At 41.5% G+C, this 22,272-nt stretch overlaps 2 protein-coding genes across 2 annotated transcripts; both read left to right on the plus strand.

The window, feature by feature from the left end:
* Positions 1–733: 733 nt before the first annotated feature.
* Positions 734–2,137, plus strand: gpr61 (G protein-coupled receptor 61). The gene has a single exon (XM_030785040.1). It carries the CDS (start codon positions 734–736, stop codon positions 2,135–2,137), a length of 1,404 nt encoding a protein of 467 aa, XP_030640900.1.
* A 5,480-nt stretch (positions 2,138–7,617) lies between these two features.
* On the plus strand, positions 7,618–21,451 carry gnai3 (guanine nucleotide binding protein (G protein), alpha inhibiting activity polypeptide 3). Its single transcript, XM_030783706.1, has 9 exons — positions 7,618–8,270; positions 14,181–14,223; positions 14,462–14,603; positions 15,107–15,264; positions 16,548–16,676; positions 17,721–17,850; positions 18,474–18,627; positions 20,039–20,237; positions 20,693–21,451. The coding sequence occupies exons 1-8, from the start codon at positions 8,153–8,155 to the stop codon at positions 20,227–20,229; spliced, it is 1,065 nt and encodes a 354-aa protein (XP_030639566.1). The 5' UTR covers positions 7,618–8,152; the 3' UTR covers positions 20,230–20,237; positions 20,693–21,451.
* The last annotated feature ends 821 nt before the right edge of the window (positions 21,452–22,272 follow it).

A 22,272-nucleotide genomic window follows, 5' to 3' on the forward strand; every position in this document is an offset into this window, starting at 1 on the left:
AACTGATATCTTAATTAGTGGATTAGATTTATCATATTGGACATACCACTGATCTTTGGACATACCACTGACTTCATACTCTCAATGCAGGAGAAGAGGGGTAGTCATCCCATACTGTAATGAATGAAAAGATTTGGTTTCTTTATGATGTGTTTTTAACAGGAATATGTGTTGTGGAAAAGTTGCACATGCAGGTGTGTTGTATGTGTGGAAATGTACCAAAAGCCGGTCTGATTACTCCACCAGTGTGCTGGTGTGTGGGGTTGTGGCTAGGTGAGGTTGTAACAGTAAACACATGCATGTGTCTAACTTTCTGGATCATGAGGGGTACACACACCATCCTAAGAGTGCACCAAAAACGTTCATATAGAAGTTTTTTCTCTGTTTGGAGACACATCAAAATATCTATTTTGACCCTAAACTCTTCCTTCTTCCATAGAACAATGTGTTTCTGTTTGATGTTACTGGAGATCTAAGAAGAATGGATGCTCTGGGAGCTGTAAGATAAACTTCAAAGGACCCAACTCAGGAATTGAGGACATTTTTAATGTTGAGAGTGTTACCCAGGGAACCTGGTCGGTTCTCCTAACTTCTACAAAGCTAGCAATTAATTGTCACCTCACACTGATAGACACCAGCCCTAAACTCTGCATTCTAGTCATACTGTTAAGCAAGGGAGGATGGGTGATGGGCCCATGAGAGTCAGTGCCCACTCTCCTAGTCCCATCCCCTCATGGAGCCTACTGCTACCTCCAGCACTTTGTGGAACATCTCCCACACCGACCACTGGCCCGAAAACTCCACACAACTCAATGCCTCCAATTTGCCGCTGCCTAGTGACAGTGCTCTCATTCGATCCTTAGCTCTTGGTGCCATGCTCCTGATGGATGTGTTGGCCATTGTGGGTAACTTAGCCACTATGGCTGTTATTGCCAAGACACCCCAACTACGCAAGTTTGTCTTTGTGTTTCATTTGTGTCTGGTGGACCTCATAGCTGCATTGGTGTTGATGCCTTTGGGAATGCTGTCAGGACAGGCCTTCTTCAGTGAGGCTCTCTGCAGGGGATACCTGTGTTTGAGCGTTGGTCTCATCAGTGCCTCCATACTCACCATCTCTGCCATCAATGTGGAGCGCTACTACTATATTGTGTATCCCATGCGTTATGAGGTCAAAATGACTATGGGACTGGTGGTGTCGGTGCTGGTAGGAATATGGATCAAAGCCATCCTCATGTCTGCTTTCCCATTACTGGGCTGGGCGTTTCAGGGTGAAGGAGCTGCCAGTGAACTTTTTGACACAACTGAGCAGAAGTGTTGTTCTCTGCATTGGACAGATGGAGGGCTCCAGCGCTTGGTGTTTGTGATTCTCTTCACACTTATGTATTTTCTGTGCCCTGTGCTGATCATCCTGGTGGTGTATTGCAACATGTTCAAGGTGGCCAGGGTAGCTGCCATGCAACAGGGTCCTGTGCCCATGTGGATGGACATGCCACGGCAACGGTCTGAATCCCTCAGTAGTCACTCCAGCATGGTGGCCAGTCTTGGAGGAGCCCGCACAACCCCGCAGAGGACCTTCAGTGGCGGCAAAGCGGCTGTGGTTCTGGTGGCAGTTGGAGGTCAGTTCCTCTGCTGCTGGTTGCCCTACTTCACCTTCCACCTTTACTCAGCCTTGGTGTCCTCTTCTCCTGCCTCACTGGTCCAGCTGGAGGAGGTAGTCACCTGGATTGGCTATTTTTGTTTCACGACCAATCCCATCTTCTATGGCTGCCTGAACCGGCAAATCCGGGAGGAGTTAGCCAGACATCTAGCCTGCCTCTTCAAATGGGCCCGGCCACAAGAGGAAGAGCGGCTTCCCAGCCGTGAAGCTTCCATCGAGGAGAATTTCCTGCAGTTCCTGCAGGGCACGGGTTGCAGTCTGGAGCCCCAGAACTCCCACAGCATGTCTGGCCTGCAGCAGGAGGAGAGCGAGGCCCTGTCCACTCAGCCCCCTCAGACTGCTCCACTCCAGAGGCCATCTGTTGATTTCCACATTCCTGGACAGATTATAGAAGAGACTTCTGAATTCATAGAACAGAACCATCTAAATAATGATCTTAGCATATCAGATAACTGCTTTAGGACAAAGCCTGAATTGTAGATTCAGATAGATGTGTAATATTGTACAGTATACATATATATTTTCTGTTGCTAATTTCTTTTTGATACTTTACAAGAAATTTTGCATAGCTTAAGATAGTTCTTATTTTGAACATCAGGTTTAAGAGGGGTAACAGTTTTTTTTTTTTTTTTATTTTAGACAATTACAGATGTTACTTGAGTGTTCTGCCTTTGTAATAGATTCAGTGTTCAGTTGTTGAAGGATAACTCAAGACAGTCAAGGTCACTGCAGTTGTTAAAACTAGCAAGATAGCAATATTAGCTGCCAGTCTCCACTAAATCCTTTAGATTTGCACTCCCCTGTAGTATACTATTTTGGTGGGGAGCAGGGTTGGGGAGTGGATGAAGGAAGAGAGAAAGGATCCATTTGCACTTGACAATCTTTGGCTTTGTTTGGAGAATAATCCGGAAATTGAGTCAAATGTTTTCCCTGATACAGTCCCATAAATTCAACAAATAGGCAAAGCTATGAACTCAGTTTACCTTCTCAAGGCAGGGATGTACAAAGATGGATATGCATGCTGTGGATATCATGCTACAGTTAAAGGGAGGCATCCCAGTGTTTTCTTTGTGCATCTACCCACATATTTCACTCGTTCAGACATAGAAGACTTGACTTTTTGCGCTGGGCTTCCTTCTCTCTAATGTGTCTGATGCTTTAAATTTGTGATGAAATCAAATGTTCCCCACAAAAAAGGCCAAATCAGTTTAGTTGTAAATACTTGAAATCACAGCCGTTGTTCAGAGATTTGTCGGGGCTTTACAAAGACTTTGTTTAACTCCTAACCCATACCATCAGACAAGAATTTTATGTGTGTGTACATATATATATATATATATATATATATGTGTGTGTGTGTGTGTGTGTGTGTGTGTGTGTGTGTGTGTGTGTGTGTGTACTGTTTTCTCTCAGGATATATCAAGGGTATTTCAGTGCCTTTTTTCATGGGATTCTAACAGACAAATTTATCTTGTTAGCACATTTTAATTTACGTCTGAATTTGCCTGTAGTGTGGAAAAAAAAACCCTTTATAGCACAGATGAGACACAGGTGTGTATTTTTAGCTTTGAATATGTTGATGCTTTGTTCTGGGTAAAATGCCGAAAAACATGGATAGAGCCCTGTGATTCACGGCAGATGGTGTTTCTGTCAGAAGAATCACTTCACAGCTGTACCACACACTTATCACACACTGGCACTGTCTTCCAGACAGCCAACGACCCCACAAGCTCATACAACACTACAAATATGTGAAAAAGCAGATGTGTTAAATAAACTAGCACTATATCAGGAATAACTGTTATGCATGTGCTGTTGGAATAATATTTTTTTCCCCAAATGGCAACAGCAACTTAGATATCATTAGAGTGGACAGCAATGCTGTATGACTCGTATTACAGATCATGGCAAAGTACTATCCACTGTCACTAGCCTGCTGTTTACAGATAAACTTTTGGAACCATCTCTCCTCAGAACAGCGTGAGTACGGTTTTGTTTTGCCACAAGCAGCCCTGGCTTGTTGTGGCTACACCGCAGAATGAAGGCAATGCTTACACACGTTCGTGGTTGCTTTTGCCCTCCTTTACCTGCTGTGTGGAGAAAATCACCTGCTGCTCCTCTGTCTCCTGAAAAAAAAAACCAACAACAACAACAACGAAAAAATGACCAAATATCTCCAGTAATAAGTCAAAATTTGTCCTTTTCTTCAATGTTTCTTTTACCACACCCCCCCCTTCCTTTCCTTTCTCTCTTTCTTTTTCTTTCTTTCTTTCTTTCTTTCTAAAATTAATATGAGGCCATTTCCTGATCCCCGTCGGTATGAATCACATGAAATAAAAGCAAGGGTTTTGTCAAGTTGTTGATATTTTGTTATTACAGTGAAAGGGTCTGAATGGTTTCAGGATAGATAAAGTCACTGGCGACATAATGTTCCCAATTTTCTTGTTTAATGACTTCTATGCTGACTGTTGTTTTCAATTGCTCTGTTTTTTATGGTCTTGTTTGGGGGGGGGGGGTCTCTTTTGCGTCAAAAGAGATGAAGAGGATTGGGTAACTCCCAATTTAGAAAAAAAATCTAATTAAAAACAAACAGAATAAATTCCAATGATAAAGTAGAACTACAGTGTATCCTCCATCAAGGTAGCAGAGGCATATTTAACTGACTACAAAACTTTCTTTGTCAGTTTCATGTTAGTTATCTCTCGCAAATTAAAACTGGGAATTTACTGAAAAATTCCCTTTTTTTCATTATACCTCAAGAAGACAAATGTCCTATCAAAGCTCATGCAGCATAAAATAGATTTTGTTCATGATCCTCAATTGCTGCAAGGAATAAATTACATAATAAACGGGGCCTTGTTATGTCAAGAGAACAAGACAATTTATTACCTCATTTACAAGAGCTTTAAACTGGTTGTCAATATGTGCTTTTATTGTTTCTTAAATTAAAGACATAAATTATTGTTTCTTTCTCCTCCATTTTTCTCTCTTTTTATTTTTAAGCATCTTTAAAAAAAGAAGGAAAAAAAAAATATATATATATATATATATATATATATATATATATATATATATATATATATATATATATTCTGTTTATTGGATTCCTCTTCTAACCAGCTCAGTGGTTGGTGGGGGTGAGGTGTACAAGAAAGATGAATATGCCTTTTCAGATTTGGAGATACTGGGGAGAGGAACAAAGGGTCATCAGTGTTCATTCGGTTTACAATTCAGCATTCACGCTAAACTAACAGCAAAACTCTCACTCCGGAGAATATTTGTCTCTATCTTAAACCAGTGATACTGGAGCATATTGAGAAAGCATTGGGGCTACGAGGAAAAAAAAAAAGTGCATATTGTACCGTACCATGAGGTGTCTCTTATCATTGACCTGAGGGGAAACTGCATGACTCTTGCCTAGAAAAATGGTGGATCTTTGTTTAGTGATACTTCTTGAAAAAGTTAGAATAGTTCTGTTGATTCTTTTTTCTTTTTTTTTTTAATTTGTATTAATTATTTATTTTTTACTTGCGGGTAATGGACTAATAGTTTCCATCATTCATTAAAGTTAGTTTTGTTCTATGTGTGAATTTCATCCCATACTTTTTTGCATGATGTTACTCATTAAAAAAAAAAAAAAAAAAAGCAATGATTTACAAATGTAGGTGTCTGAGTCTGTGCATGTGCAAACTGTTTTTGTATTCTGTTTATTCTGTGACAATGTTACTAATATTACAGTAAGAAATAATTACCAGAAAATGCTGTGTTATGGAATTCATATGTATTTCCCGCAGTCACAGATGAAAGGATTGGATATTTAGAAAAACAGTAGACTATCAATCATTTTCCCCTGTGCACATATGTCTGCGTGTGCATGTGTGTGTGTGTGCACGTGTGCATAGGTGTGTTTGTGTAGATGTGCACTTGTTCTTTGACAATACATTTTACTATGTGGGTGAAGTGAAGGTATAGGAGCAAGATGAGAAGGCGCTGGCATTTGAAGAGAGTTCCCATTAATACCATTAATTAATTGAAATGAGGCTTATTCTACGATTTGTGAGCAAAACATACCTGAAAGAGTTATAGGGTTGAATACCTTTCGGGTTAAAGAAATCAACAACCTTACTTCTCCCACCATCAAAATAACTACCTTCATCCTTCATTTCTGCCTGTGGTATAATAGTTTTCATTTGACCTCTGCTATCATTGTAGGTGGTGTCGTAACACAAAAATGCAAACATTTTAGCACTTCTCACAACCAGTGAAATCCTTTCAGCCATCTGACCTCTGTCTTCTTTGTTTGAGGTGTCACATTGTATTATTCAGACAAAGTGATTATGCTTTATTGAAAACACAGAGGGCAATTGCATTTGTAGCAAACAATCTGTAATCTACAATCAAGACTCTGCCCCCCCCCCCCCCAAAATATACAAACCCACACACACACGCCCAAGCGCACACACAAACACACGCGCGCACACACACACACGCGCACACACACACACACACACACACACACACACACACACACACACACACAAACACACTGGTGATGAACTGATAGTGTGACTCATGCACTTTGATGTGTTGTCGATGAGAGAGTGGCCCCTGGTGGTGAAGTTCAAACAGTGTGACCTTTCTGCAGGGCTTCCAGATGAAAGTGTTCAGTGCTTTGCTTTTCATTTTTGAGGGGCAAAAGGAGAAAGGGTGTGTGTCACCAAAGGCAGATTGATCCCACTCTTATATTGATTGGAAAAGTTGTACCTGTAGTACCTCTCTTATGTCATCAGATTTAATCATTTGCATTGCAAAAATATGATACTAATATAGCATTGATTTTAATGTACCTGCTGCTGATGTAGAGCATGAAGCAAAAGCAAACAAAGTGCACATCAGTGTGATAACCATCATTACAAGTACTGATCTGTAATTCAATGAATGTCTCTGAAGTTGGAAAGACTTGTGTTGGGTGGGAGAGAGCACATTCTATCAGGGACTATGCCCGTGAACATAATCACAGAATATGATTCAGATTAATTGACTTGAGATTATGACCCGGACCCCTTTGACAGAGAAAGCCGAAGTCCAAGTTAAAGTCACAGTGCTGTTCTTTTTTCTTACATAGCACATGTCTGTCTGAGGCAAACTCATTCCACATGGGCTCTCACTCTTTTTCAAAGCCACTATGGGACTGAGTGTTTCCATGGCAACTGATCCTCAATGACATTTCTCTGGCAGATGGAGTGAGAGGGTGGAGCATGCACTGAGGAGTCCCTACTAGTCTCCTCTTCCAAGTTGGTCACTTTCCTGTGCATCGGCAATTCATTCATTTCAAATAGGTCGAGAGACATAGAGACTTCATTGTTCCATCCGTAATAAAAAAAAGAAAAGAAAAAAAAAAAAAGATGGCCAGTTGCTTCCATTGCTGTTTTTTGGAGAAGCATTGTTATTGCTATTCTCTTCTCATGCATTACAGTTGTCCCACCACATGCCAGTGTATCATTCTGCAATGACAACACCTGTCACTGGGGGCGCCAGAGGACCAAATATTGTATTAAAACTTCAACTGTAGATACAGATTAATAAGTCAAAATGCTGCATTAACCAGGGGAATGTGTGGAAGAAAATTTGCCTCATTAACTGTCTGATGTGTATATTTACAACATGTTCATATTTTAGTCCATTTATGAATAATGGAAAAGCCATCTGATGATGGAAAATAGTTGAGTAATAAATTGTAAATACAGAAACAAAGAAATGTTGACTAATTGTAATCTCAAATGATAAACAATGGCCCACTCTCCTTTGTGATGACTGCCGCGGATTACGATATGGAATAACGTAGTAGTACTACATTTCCCATAATTCCTAGAACTATCGATTTTTTTCCCCGAGCATTTCTGCATTTTTCTCAGTGACCGCACAACTGAGGGAGCGTGCGATTATACGTCGAGTAAATCTACAGCTTTCAGTCGCGAACTTTTATGTAATTGGGATATTTTTCTGCTTAATGGAACGGGTTTTCCGGAACTTCATTGGATACTTCTTTACAAAAACCACATAAATATCAGGTGTTTCTTTTCTTTCCTTTTCCTTTTACCAGCTAAGCCAAGCCGTTTCAATGGCCACTTTTTAGTCAGCGGACAGCTAACTGTTACTCCAGTCAGTTTGCTGTGTCTGGTCAGATCGCCAGCATTTTCAGTAGTCAATACAACGAATTTCTTTTAAATTGGGGTTCTGAAAACAACGAAGGCACGGGGTATTTTAACGGTATTGATGACTGTCTTTCTTTATTTTATACGACAAACTTTCCTGCGATTGGCAGTAGGCTACTTCGTGTTGCTCTTTTTCCCATGTGAGAATCAGTGCCAACGCCTTTTTCGGTCTCACGCTTCGCTGTTTTGCAAGCAGTAGGACGAAATATTAGAAACTGCAACAGAGGGGTCCTTTAGTTTGGTTGTTAGTTTAGTGAAACCATAAAGCGGTCGTTTTAGAATGGGTTGCACGTTAAGCGCAGAGGATAAAGCGGCGGTGGAGAGGAGTAAAATTATTGATCGGAATCTGAGGGAAGATGGAGAGAAAGCATCCAGAGAGGTCAAACTGCTGCTTCTTGGTAAGTAAAACTTTTAATGTTACAGAAACGTTATATGATTCGATTCGCAACGTGCCAGCTTCAGTCAAGAGATAATGTGTGTCAACGAGCAGTTACATTTTCAAAGTTTCTTTACTGATTAAATGTTTGAGGAGCACATTTAAGAATAATATGTTGAATTCTGTCAACAGTCTTCCGGTTTTGGAACTAAACGTTATATGAAGACCCTCAGACGTTTCAGAGTATACACGTGAAATTGTGTATTTCTGGCACCCACTGAAGTTATGACCATGTTTCCATACATAATTTAATAAGCTTACTGTGTTTAGATAACGCAATAATCCTCTACATCGCAACATACGTCTCAACATACGTCCCCAATCCTTTTTTAGTTGAACGTCTAGTTTCATCATGGTGACCAAAAAAAAAAAAAACAAGAACAGCCTTCACCCACAGATTAAAGACATGGAGTGTATGGCTGTTAAGAGAGTTCTGTCGAAATAAATACATTTAGCGCAGTAGAGAGATATAGTAAAGAAAAATCAGTTCGCCTCTTGATTTGTCAGCGCTATTGCTTGGCGTTAGTTAAAGGGTATGTTGATGCTTTTTGACCAATGTTAATTGTGTGCTGCACCGTGCAGGGGGCGTGGTTTTAAGATGGGTGGGCCAACGGGTGAGTTTCTGATGGGGATTTCAGTTGGGGTGTAGTTAGCGCATAATCATTTTGGGGAGAGCAGAAAGTTGTCTGAAGAGTAAGAGATACATCCGTACTTAATCTTTGAATCTTAATGCAGCAGAAGCAGAGATTAAGATGTGGAAGGTTTTTTGTAGATATGAAACCGGCTGTGCGCAGGACAATGCCTGTAATAGCCTTCATTATGCAGTGAGAGCTTACTGAAAGTGTGACGTAGTTGAGATGCAAATTCAGCATGTGTTTCTGGCAAAGACTCCAGAAACCTTGATTGTTTTTTTTTTCTGGTCCATCTCCAACAACAGCCATGTCAATTTCATTTGCCTTTAAGGGCTAGACTCCACATAGGGCACAGTTCACGCTTTGACTCCTAGCAGCCGGCTCAGGTTGGGTTGGTTCACACTTGTAACAACATTTAAAACCATTCTTGGCAGTTTACGGCTGTTCCTGCATTCAAGTGGCATGTTCACTAAATGAACTCATTCTCATGACTAATTCTCAGCTCTACACAAGGGAATAAGACTGTTTAACAATGTATAACTTGTGTGGTGTGGGACACACAAAATGTGCATTTCTTTATGTGACACATTCATGCATCAGAAAAGACAACATACCCAGTAGTGCAGAACATCAGTAGGTATGCACTACAGTCTTCTTTAAACACTTCCTCAGCCACACACTGTATATCTTTCCATGAAAGGACTCCATCACCAATTGGTATTCAAACAGCACATTTTTCCCTTTTTTTTTTTTCTCTTTTTTTTTCAGGCATGTAAGGGAATTTAGGCTTTGCTTTGGAGCGCATGTAACCACTGTACATTGGAAAGCACTGCAGCTATTCAGCGAGCTTATTACCGCATGCCCGGTTTAACCAAGAATGTTGATTCATGAATAACTGCCTACTCTGACTGCTTCTCTTTAAATGTGACTAGCTCTGAGGTTTTACAGTTTTTTGGGGCCCTCGCTCTGTGGAGGATTTGTTATTTATTTATTTATTTCGTTGAATGGCTGAGCTGGATCTGACGTGGGCCGTGCAATGCTGAATGCTAGAGCCTGCTGCATTCAGGTCCTCCACGTTTTGCTGATGTAGCAGAACAGGAAAACTAGTGCAGCTTGGCCTCATGGACAGTGTAGGAAGGGCTGAATAAACTGTGTTGCAACTTACATTTCACCATTAGATTTGAAACTGATAATCTTTCATGCAACGTTGCAAGAGTACCGCTCTGTTGTCCTGTAATTCTTGATGACTGCTTCCCCCCTTTGTGCACTGTAATTCCCCCCCGACATCAGCATTTCTTTTTCTTTTAGTTTACCGGGTCTGTTTGAGTCTTTCCCTTGTCCAGGTTGCCGAAAAGAGAGTCCAGTTTATAGGGGCGTTTGTGTATAATTAGCTTTCGTCGTGTGCAACCGTGTAGAAACCGTTAAATTAAATTTCTTAAGGAAAATGTTCTGCTGTCACTGTTTCTCTGAGACTCTCTTGTCACTTTCGCTCTGCAACACGATAAACAGAATGTGCCTATGTTGAAACAGATTTAAGAAATAAGGAAGAAATGAATTTGACTCAGCCCTGCTTCTGCACCTCTGTGGTTGATGTTTTTATGGTAGATGTGTAATGTTTCCTTATGCTAAAATAACATGGTCTGTAAACGAGCTGACATTTCTCTAGGGAGGGTTACAAGCCCGTGTTTCTGATTGTGCGACAGGACAAAGAATACCACAGAACAGAATGGCCTAACCGGTTGCTGTCGAGGAAGAAAAGTCCAGCGAGATGCAAATGTCGTATGCACACCACACAAGCAAATTACAGTGGGGCTGCATTCATGATGAGCTATTCACCAACCACTAGATATTTATCAGATTCACGGCACATGATAACGTCAGTAACGTCAGACTTACCGTAAAGGATCACTCTGTTGAGTTACAGTAAGTAGGCCTTTACCTTAAATGCAGTCTTATTTGCCCTCTGTCACTCCGCTCACAGACTCACATGTGCACCTCAGCCCCTCTTACTGTGTGTCCCAAGTGCTTATGCTAATTTTCCTCCTCGCAGACACTACTGGAATGTGGAACAGACTTTGAGAAAAACAGACCTTGAAGACCGTATTCTCGCTGTTCCCAGATGGAATTCAAAAACTATCATTAGAGAAGCTAGCCGGCTTATCGGGCAATTGAAGTTGTTGCTAACGTCGTTAATCAAAGCGCCCTGAATACTAGAAACCTGTGGTTGCTCAAATTTAGTTTCTTTTTTTTTTTTTTTTGCAAGGAGAGTATATGTTGAGCACATGAGGTGGCATAATCAGGGAAATACATATTTTATGGCTCCATATGATCCCTATTAGTTTGTGTTATAGTTTAAAGGAAAGAAGCTGTACTCTGATTTTAATACTTTGTCTCCAGCTCTTGACTCAGAACTTGGTTTGGCACCAAAGTACCTTTGACAGTCATTACAATGGCGAGACATTGTGGACATGTCTCAACTAGGTTTCCACAACCAACCTTATCTAAATCTACCTTCTCTTAGAAAGAGTATTTGAGCTCCTCCAGGTAGGATGAGTTGCCTAAGTGTTTGCGTTTTTGCCATTCACATTTTTGACTTTCAAGTCAGTGTCATTTTCAGACCCTGGCCGAAGCAGTCTTAGACGTCCATTGGCTTATTTTAAACAGCTTCGGTTTAGCTTTGGCTTGATGCCTTGACTTGTGGCGTGTTGGAAAGCTGAATCTTTTGGTCGCTGTCTTAAGTCAGCTGAAGACTGAAGGAAGTTTTCAGGGAATGGCCTAGCCTTCTTTCTCCAAATATTCTCTTGGCGCGCACTTGAATTTCTGCATCAAGAAGAAATCCGTTTGCCAAAGGACCTTCAGCCTTAGCTAAACAAAGTTTTTACTATCAACATATCTTTTAAGTTGTCTTTTCTTGTGAGAGACGTTTCCGGAGTTGTTGTTGAGGCTTCATATGAGCTTGGATGAGGGTTTCACACAATGCTTGACATGACATTACGGAGGCTAATTTGCAAAACAAGATAAGGCTTTGCTGTCAAATTGTCCTCCAGCCCAGGAGATGACCCCCTCACGCCCCCCTCTCCTCTGGTCTTCAGATCTAGCCAGAGTCTCGTTGAGCGTTTGACCAGCACTGGAACTGTGCTCATTCATGCTGCAGCTTGCCTGTATTATGTCAAAGGAATTTTCCACATGATTGCGTCGCCATGTCTTACTGTTGAGCCCACTCAGGCTATAAATATGGGCCAATGAGGCAACCGCATGACGAGGCCGGACTCTGTTCCTCTCTCACACCAGAATTCACCGCGTGTGTCTTTCTCTCTGAGGCCGTTAGGCGACGTGGAATGGGTCACGCTGACAAAACTGCCCTCACAATGGCTTTTCCCAGTTTTATAAGCATCCGCCGGTCAACTCACGACAACAAAGATCGACGGTTTTGATAAACGCATCGTAATTCTTGCGAGGGAGACGTTTTTTGTTTATGGCAGTATTTCAACAGTTATGTTTAATAGTAAAAGCATAAGTCGTCTTTCTTAGTGCGTCTGTCTAGAAGATAAGCTCAGTACATAAAAAAGTAACTAGATGTAGAGGTAAAAATGCAAACGCTGTTGAATTGGTGCTTGAGGGAAATACTGCTTGAGGACAAAGGTTACCACTGCAACAAACGAAGGATACAGTTTCAGCAGAACCAAATTGAAGACCAACACAGGAAGGATTGTGTAATAAAAAGGAAGTTCACCCTTTTTCACACACACACACACACACACACACACACACACACACGCATATATGCAGCTTATCTTGACTCTTTTTTTTGTGTGTGTTGAAGTTTTTTTTTTTTTTTTGTGGCTGCCTTTTTGTGTCTTCCATCAAAAGCACGATTTTGTCTGCAGTTTCCCCTGCGACTGACGGTGCAGAGGGGCCGTCACACCCCAGGGATTCGCAGATCGAGTCCCATCTGTCTCACACTGGTTTCCTGTGCGCTGCCAGCTGTGTTCTTCAGGCAGATGAGTCAGACAGGACTCTTTCCCCATCACGCTCAGACATGGGCACTGACAGTCTGGGATCTATGCTCTGTACCTCCAGGTCGTGTCGATTGAGCAGCATTCTATCCCGGTCCCTATGCTTTGATTTAGTCCAGTATGGAAAAAAAAAAAAAAAGAGTTCTCGGCTTACGGTGCTGGAGGACATTTGTGCTAGCCTCACTCACCTGAAATGCCAGAACTACCACAAGAGGGGACATAGTTGAAGAGTTTGTTGGGAAATTGGACATTTCAAATTAGTACATAATACTTTTTTTTTTTTTTGCAGTGACACAAAAACTCCTTCTACTGATCATGCCATTAACAGTAGATATAACAGTAGATATAAGAATTACAGAGAATTCCAATGTGTGCTCTTTAAATGTCAGAGGAGTTAAAACAAAACACAAGAAAACAAAAACAAAGATATTTTTAGCTAGGGTGAGGCCTGTCTCATTGTGTGTAATTTGGTTGGTACTGTTCTTGTGTTTTTGCGGTAGACAGGATCAAGCGGCCTCTTTTGCGAACTGGTCTTTAAGACGGGGTGTGAATTTGTTCCCATTTGGTCACTGCAGAAGTTGAGTACTGTTTTCAAAGTAGAAGTTGAGTACTGCAGATTTCAAAACCTGAACAGTTAGTTTCTGATGATTTGGTTTCTGACAATTTCATTGCATGGTGGAAAACTTCTGATGAGAAAGAAAGAAAGAAAGAAAAAAAAACAACAACTTCCCCTTTAAAGCATGTGCTAAACAACAGCCACAGCGTTAAACACCCCCCACCCTCAACCCCTCCCAAATGTCAGATAGTATACATTTTGTTTATTCATTTGTTTGTATTTGAATAAATCATTGAAGTGTGTCATATGGAGCTCTACTGTATTGCGTGGCGTATATATTTTCCTCAGAGGTAGAAACATTCAGGAGGGTAACCTCAGAGCGGGCCTTTTTTATCAGCGTGGCATTTAATCTCTCCACTTTAAATAGCCCCATGCTCGTGTTCAGGCAGAGCGTGTGATATCTGAGGGAGGGCCTGAAAGATCCTATTCATCCAATATAGACCTCGTCTGTGGGGCTTGTGATGGGACTGGGGATACATTGTGTTCATCTGGACATGAGTTATTATTGGCTCAAGTATGACACTGATTTTGTCTTTGTTTTATTTATTTATTTGTTTGTTTGTGTGTTTGTTTTATTCTTCCTCTCTCTTTTTTTTTTTTTTCCCCAGGTGCCGGGGAGTCTGGGAAAAGCACAATAGTGAAGCAGATGAAGTAAGTTTACCAGCTCGGTTTATTTGCGTGATGATGACAGGACCCGACGCCGTTACCAAATTAAAGTTTTTGACGGGTCGGCGTGTTTAAGAGGAAGTCGAAGTACATCATTTCCTTTGCAAACAGCTACAGGCGCACTGATTATTGAGCCTGACAGAGATCTGAAATTCTGAAGTTTCCCCCCGTTCTCCCCTGACTTCAGCTGTTTTATTCTGGCTCTTTGATCTTCATCTCTCAGAATTATCCATGAAGACGGCTACTCAGAGGAGGAGTGCAAACAGTACAAAGTGGTGGTTTACAGCAACACCATCCAGTCCATCATCGCCATTATCAGAGCCATGGGCCGACTGAAGATTGACTTTGGAGACCCTGCAAGAGCAGTGAGTGCTTTCATCTGAGTGGAACTTTCATGCAAACCCTGAGATGGTGCACGGATCAAAGGCTTTAGAGTTCAGTTCAAATTTGGACGGTTTCCGGTTTTCCAACAGTCATTAGAAAGTGCATTGTATGTGCGTTCATCTTTGTTTTTATGTTTAGCGTTTTATTGACGTTAATTGAATGCTGTTTATGGAGAAGGTAACACACTTTACACAGTGCATTAATCAGGAAACACATTGATGAATATTTATTGTCCCCGCAAAGTAAATAAACAATAATCCTTGCCTGATTTGTCCCAGACACCACTGTTGCTATAGGAATGTATATTAGCTCTCCTGGAGGGGCTGGTGTAGTTTTGTATATGTGCTGTTATGTACCATTCTCCGTGTGCAGTTTTCTTCCAGACGTTTCATTCGTCCGTTGTGCTGCCACAGATGTATGTGGTTTTGTGGCTGAAGTCCACCGTATACGGTGTTGTTTCTAATACCGTCTGATTGGTTGGCAGGACGACGCTCGTCAGCTGTTTGTCCTGGCTGGCAGTGCGGAGGAAGGGGTCATGACGGCAGAGTTATCTGGGGTCATCCGTCGTCTGTGGCAGGACTCAGGAGTCCAGGCCTGCTTCAACAGATCCAGGGAGTACCAGCTTAACGACTCGGCCTCTTAGTAAGAGCGCGGATACAGACGCACACTCACACGCTCATACACACACACAAAACAGTCTCTGCAGTTAGTCAGAGGTCTGGCAGATTTGTGTCGTGACGGAGAGAGATTGTGTGAAAGAGGGTTGTGCGTGTGCGTGTGAGAACTGTATTAGTGATGGTGTGTTGTGTGTGACTGAGGATTGTGTTTTTCAGGTTGAAGGAGTGTTTTGTGTGTGTGTGTGCGCGTGTGCGCGTGCGTGTGCGTGTGTGTGTGTGTGAGACAAAGGCTTGCGTGTCCGTGACAGAGGCTTATATGCGAGCATGGTTTTAAGAGTAGGGAGCAGAAGGACGAGGGAGCATGGGTTTTTTTTTTTTCGACATCTAGCTGAAATATTTTGGTTGAGGAAAAGGGGAGGGCGGTTTGGTTTCCTGGGCCGGATAGAGACAAGATCCATCATGCTCTTCTGGGTCTTGTGTCAACTTGCGCAGAGAATTTGTTCCGGGACTTGAAGCAAAGCGACTCCCAGGACTATGAAGAAAGAGCTACAGAACTAAACAGAACTTTAGAAACCTCCTCTCAAACGTACATACTCAGACGATTTCTCTGCTCAGGCTCCTCTCCTGTGTTCCTCGTTTCAACTATGTCAGATATGTTTTCTATGACATTAATCACACTGAGCAACTCAAACGACTTCCTCATCTTGTACATTCCTGACGCGTTCATACTTGGTAGAGTTTTAACTGCATCTTATCGGATCAGGAGCTAACAGCAAATCAGCGGGAGGGAAATGAGTTCGTTGTTTGAAGGGCATCTCTTTATTTTGACAACACGGTGGCTTGCGATACGTCTCGGCCGTGCACCAACCTATGACAAATAGTGACTGAAGTTATACGTGTGTGTACACTTGACATGGGAACACCCTGTGTTTACCCTACATCTAAATATCAACCCATATTTGGCATGTCAATCCTAAAGACTCCACTACAGAAACCAAAAGCATCTTTCATTGTCTGCACAGCCAAATTATTTACGTCGCTTGTCGTGGAAATTTTTCTTTAGTCTCCCATTCTCTGCTGTCATGAAAAAAACCTATGAACTCCTGCAGCTTTTCCACATTTTTTTTCTTAGTTGCCTAGAAATGAGTAGTTCGGTGCTACTCTTGCAATGCGCTAAATTTAGAATGAGTGAGTGACTGATGATTCTATTTTTAACTATCTGTGGTGTTTTTGTTTTTTTGTTGATTTTTCCGAGGTTTAAAAATGGTGAAGCGTGACTTACGCTGCTCTGACTGTGTCTCCCTGTAGTTATCTGAACGACCTGGACCGAATATCCCAGCCCAACTACATCCCCACGCAGCAGGACGTGTTAAGGACTCGCGTCAAGACCACGGGAATCGTCGAGACGCACTTCACCTTCAAAGAGCTCTACTTCAAGTTAGTAACACCTCGCAGATAGCTTACACCTGCTCTTTTCAAAAGAACCGGCAAGCACATGTGTGACGGCAATGAGCAGAACTGCAGGGGGAAGGAATCCTTTAAGGCTCTGACGTGTTCATGTGACATAATTTAGGTTTATTTACCCTCGATTTATACATGGATCACACAGAAGCTGTTAGGTCTTACAGTACAACATATTACAGCTCTGATGAAACCATGATGATACATAAAATGGAAAATATGTGTTATTTAAATACACACACACACATTTACATTTTGACGTAAATGTTTGTGCCCGTCTCCAGGGAAGGCCCGGTGAAATGATAAAGCTGTTTGTGTCATTTACAGTTATCTCTTTCAACACTCTTCACATCTCGTAGGAGTTCATTTGAATACCTGCGCTTCGCTTCCTCATGACTGTCAAAAGTCTAATTGTGTCTGTTTGGCTATTTATAGAATTCTGTGTAGTACACTTCAGAAGTGCATTCCAGTGTGTTTCCTGACACAGATGGAGACAGACACATCTAGAGAGTGACGTTATGGTTTAGAGTAACCAAGTGAACACTCTGTTCTCCTGTCCTGACTCATACATCCTCAAGATTTAAAACCCCAAACACTCAAAACTCAGTCTCAGCATTAATGTGTACACCCCCCACCTTGCCTCCCACTGTTAAAACAGAGGACAGTGTATTAAAACGCCAGCCCCCTCCCCTCTTAGCAGTGGTAAGTAGATGTCTAGTTCCAAAGGCATCAAAAGTTATGTTCCATTCCAAATGTTCCCTCTTTCAGTGCGTAACGTGGACAGCAGGGTAAACTGATTTGTAGAGGCATGCATCTTGAGAACATGTGCGTAGTTCTGCGGTTCTTATCAGCAGAATCGGTTTATTGTTTATGCTCCTCACAGAAACTGTTTTGTTTCGGGGGGCAGCCGTGTAAAGCTGCTGTTCTGTCCGTGCCCTTAAGTCAAAAGCGTGGCCTGTGGCCTGTGGCCGTCCGGGTCCAGCTCTGACGCTGCGTGGTTTTTTTTTTTCCCTGGAACAGGATGTTCGACGTGGGTGGCCAGCGCTCCGAGAGGAAGAAGTGGATCCACTGTTTCGAGGGTGTCACTGCCATCATATTCTGCGTGGCTCTCAGCGACTATGACCTCGTCCTAGCCGAGGACGAAGAAATGGTAAGTAAGAACGCGACGGAACGAGAATTAAAACGAGGCGGTTAGAGATGAACTCATTATGCATTCCATATCTCTATTCATGAATTCATACTCATCCAGATACGGTTGCTAAGGCGGTATGAGGCACCGTAAATGAATGAAATATTATGCTACTATTGGTTTTCATAATTGCCTCTTTAATATGTAGAGATGGGGAAATCTTTTTTTTTTTTTAATTGTTCATGCTGAGACTTTGTCTAAGACAGAACTGAAACAAGCTCCATTTGCAGGTTGTCGTATTGGAACAAGGTCCATTACACTCAGATGTTACGCTTCATTTAAGACTAAATTCTTTTGTCTTTGGGGATATAATTTCACGGTACGAAGGGCACAGGCTCTTCAGGGTATTGTCAGGTAAACAGAGGCTGAACCGAATTTGAAATAGTGTAATCCCACGCAATGCAATGTCAGTGTAATGACTACACCACTGTTTGAACAAAGCAGCAATCCAATAAAAAAAAAAAAAAAAAAACGCTTTGAGTCGACTAGCGCTTTACGACTCACGCCGTTCTCGCTTTCACTCTTATATAATGTATCTGGAAGGCACAAAAAAAACCAAAACGCGGTTCTGTCTGTGTCCGCAGAACCGCATGCTGGAGAGCATGAAGCTCTTCGACAGCATCTGCAACAACAAGTGGTTCACGGAGACCTCCATCATCCTCTTCCTCAATAAGAAGGACTTATTCGAGGACAAGATCAAGAGGAGTCCACTCACTATCTGCTACCCGGAGTACACCGGTGAGAAAGAGCTTTGCACACATTTGCATCTTAAACACCGACTACGTCAGAATCCCACCTCCCCCCCCTCCACCCAATCGAATATGGGACACATCCCTTTTAAACCTACCCCCGCAGAGCGATTGGTATTCCAAATATAAAGACGGAGTTTGAAATGTGCTGTGAATGTGAAATGAATGGCTTGGCGGTATTTTGGCGTGGGACCCAGCGCTGTAACTGCTGTACACTCCAAAAGCGTGTGGTTTTGTAATGCAGATTACTGTGTCGCGCTGAGCTCATCGCCAGAGAGAGAGAGAGAGCCGGATTTATTTCTGTGTATTTATATTTTTTTTTTTCTAAGTAGCAAGGAGAAAATGATGGCGTGCAGCACACTGAAGTAATTCATCATTGTGCCACAGGTACTTTGTTTAGCCAGATACTGATGCACAGGTATTCTGCCTCTTATCTAAAAAAAATTAAGACAAACTGCTGATTTGTGAGAGCAGAGTGAAATTCGTACTCGGGGTGGGGGGGATTTGAGGTGAGGAGCTGGGCTGGTGTTTAGCTTCCAGTCAGCTGAATACAAATCTGGGTCTGGGGTTTTTTTTTTTTTTCCCTTTTTTTTCTTCTTCTTTTTGTAACGCTGAATAGTTTGTGTGTGTCTGCTGGCCATCACACTTCATCTTACGACTGAAACTGATTCCGGAACTCTCTCTTTGCGTGTTCTAACTGTTACCATGTGCGTCGCCAAATAGAGAATTTATGAATGTAGGCTATTCTTAAGCACTCAGTAAGAACAGAGTCCAAAAAAACAGACGTACCCTCAATGAGGTGTTAGCCTCATACCATTCCATTCATCCTACAGAAAGGCAGTTTGCTGTCTTTTTTGTTGTTGTTGTTCTTTTTTCACAAACCAGAGAATGGGAACTTGTACTGTTTCTTTTGTAAGGTGAAATTTCTGATTGTTACTGTAAAGGCTACTCATCAAGCTGCTGCATTTCCATTTCAACTGATTGTTCCATGAACCTTTTAGAGTGTACTTATTCATTTTTATGGTCGTAAAAAAAAAACAACCCTTGAACATAATATTTGCTACTGAAGTTTTAAATGCTAAATTTGAGGTTTAAAGATAATAAAAGAGAATTTTATTGATTTGTAATATTAAAGTGTATGAAATATTATGATGCTGCTTATCGTGTTAGGCCTATTAAGTCTCTTAAGAAGTCCATTTTAAATTGACTAATTAGCAAACCCCATAAGGCAGCTCATTAAGACCTCCTGCATAATGTATCATCCGCCCCAAGAGGTGCGCAGGTTTCAGAATTAAATTTTAATCTAATCAGCTAACTGTGGTGTTCTGGTGTGTGTGTCTGTATCTGTGTGTCTGTATCTGTGTGACTGTGTGTGTATGTGTGTGTGCACACGCACTCAGGTTCAAACACGTACGAAGAGGCAGCTGCCTACATCCAGTGTCAGTTTGAGGACCTGAACCGGCAGAAGAGCGCTAAAGAGATCTACACTCACTTCACCTGCGCCACAGACACCAAAAACGTACAGTTTGTCTTCGACGCCGTCACAGACGTCATCATCAAAACGAACCTGAAGGAGTGTGGACTCTACTGACGCACCGGGTCTGTATGCCGGACAACAGCGTGCCCGTGGTCGCCCTGTCACCACTTGCTATGCAAAGCATTTAGTTACGACTCCACGTTTTTGTGTTAATACATGTGTCCCATATGTGCCTTCCACGCCTGTCTGTCAGACAGTCCCCTCAGAGTTCGACGGCCAAAGCTTGTCGCATAAGAGACGGAATTTGATTCACCGGTTTCCGTCGTGTTAAAGTTAACGACACGCCCGAGCAGACATGACACCTACGCGTTTCATGCTGCCGATATCTGACCTTCTGCACGGTTTGATTTGCCCTTGGGAAAGAGTTGGTGTTTGTTTGAAATAAAGCTGCATTTGCAGCAGTTCAAACACGCATGATACGGCACTCAGAGATCTCATGAGTTTCGTTTTGTTTTTTTTTACCACGTCATTGTCCAGATGCGTTCTAATCAATCTCCGCTCCTGTTCTGTTTTCTAGTTTTGGATGGGACTGCAGCTTGACCGAATGGAGCACACAAGACGGAGAGCGTGTGAGGGGGATCGCTAACGGACTGGGAATAAAGAATAGTCGTGGGCCACGTTTGGCTGGCTGCATGCGGACTCTTTGTAAAACCTCTGTACCTAAATCTGCATCTTGAAGGCTTTCTTCTCGACTCTCTCTCTAAAGGGAACCTTCTCTGTCATTTTTCAGTTTTTATTTTTGATTTTTTTTGTTTTGTTTTGTTTTGTCCTTTCCTGAATGCAACATGGCAGTTGGAGGACTGTATCAATTGTGCTGGCATTTGTTGTTGTTTTTTTGTTTTGTTTTTTCTGCCAGGTGATCTCTTTCATTCCAGTGTTCACAATTCCTCTGAGATGGTGACATGATTTCAGCTCTATGCACGTTGACCAAATTTGATCTTCTCTCCTGACTTTCTCACTCAGCATTTAATGACCTGTCAGTGAGGCAGGTTTAAGCTTCAGAAACATTGTCTACACCGTACAGTTTTACCACACCGTTTTCTATGGTTTTTAAGAAGTGAAATTACATTTTGCGCAAGAAGTGAAATGAACTACACATACACTTGATAACTGTGACTTTCACACTTTTAGGCCGATCTCATTGTCCACTTTTAAAGTAACTTATTAATATTTAGATTTTTTTTTTCATTGAAGTTTGCAACTGTCACTTGTCAAAATGTTACTGAAATACTGTGGATACTTTGCTTGTGCAGATTTCAACTTTTTGCTTTTTTTTTTTTTTCTTTCATATGAGGTTTGAATTAAATGGATAGCATAATTTAGTGTCTACTTCACACGAGTAACTGTTAGCTGAAGCTGATTTACAGTAATGATGAAAACAGTTGGTAGATGTTTTCTTCACTTTTTTTTTTTTCTAATAAAGAAAAATGGAACACTTTATATAAAACACTATTTTTATATTTAGAGAGCTTGTTCATCACAGATCAATGTCTATAAATTATTATTGATTGAGAATCTTATTAGGACAGAATTAATAATTAAAAAAAAAAAAACTCCACTAATGATCAGTAAATACTGTTACAAGATTGAAAGAAAAAAAAAAAAAGCTAATCCTGACCTATTGGCATAGAAGTAAGTATTGCATTCACAGCTTGTTGTTTCAAGTCTTTTTTTGTTTTTGTTTTTTTTAAATAGGAGTTTGTGTTATTGGATGTGTGTTTTTAAAACCTGTGGAATTCAGTAAGTCAGAAGAAAGACTAAAGAAACGAGACAAAGTGATTACACAGAATCAGGTTGGCAAATTAACATGACTGTTTTTGGCCAAACAAAAGTGTTCCATTGATTTATTAGGCCCCTAGAGGCCCATAGCATGCTTTCGCTCTGTACAGCAAATATTTTTGTCGTATAGCCATGAAGAGTCAAGTGTGTGAAAAGCCAACAGATCTGCCATATATGAGGGTAAATCTGCTCAAATCGCTGGTACAACTTCACTTTTATGCAGATGCGCCGTTTCTACAAAAGCTACAAAACAGTGTCTCTTACTTGTCTCTGTTTTTAATTTTTTTTTTCTGCCATTGTAAAGTGCTTTTTTTTCTC

The sequence above is a fragment of the Chanos chanos genome, chromosome 9 (assembly GCF_902362185.1).
Source record: "Chanos chanos chromosome 9, fChaCha1.1, whole genome shotgun sequence".
Lineage (NCBI taxonomy): Eukaryota > Metazoa > Chordata > Actinopteri > Gonorynchiformes > Chanidae > Chanos > Chanos chanos.

Coding starts and splice junctions, on each gene's coding strand:
- gnai3 (XM_030783706.1), top strand. CDS start 8,153: ATGGGTTGCACGTTAAGCGCAGAGGATAAAGCGGCGGTGGAGAGGAGT. Junction 15,265..16,547: donor CTTAACGACTCGGCCTCTTA/GTAAGAGCGCGG, acceptor GTCTCCCTGTAG/TTATCTGAACGACCTGGACC. Junction 16,677..17,720: donor TTCAAAGAGCTCTACTTCAA/GTTAGTAACACC, acceptor TCCCTGGAACAG/GATGTTCGACGTGGGTGGCC.
- gpr61 (XM_030785040.1), top strand. CDS start 734: ATGGAGCCTACTGCTACCTCCAGCACTTTGTGGAACATCTCCCACACC.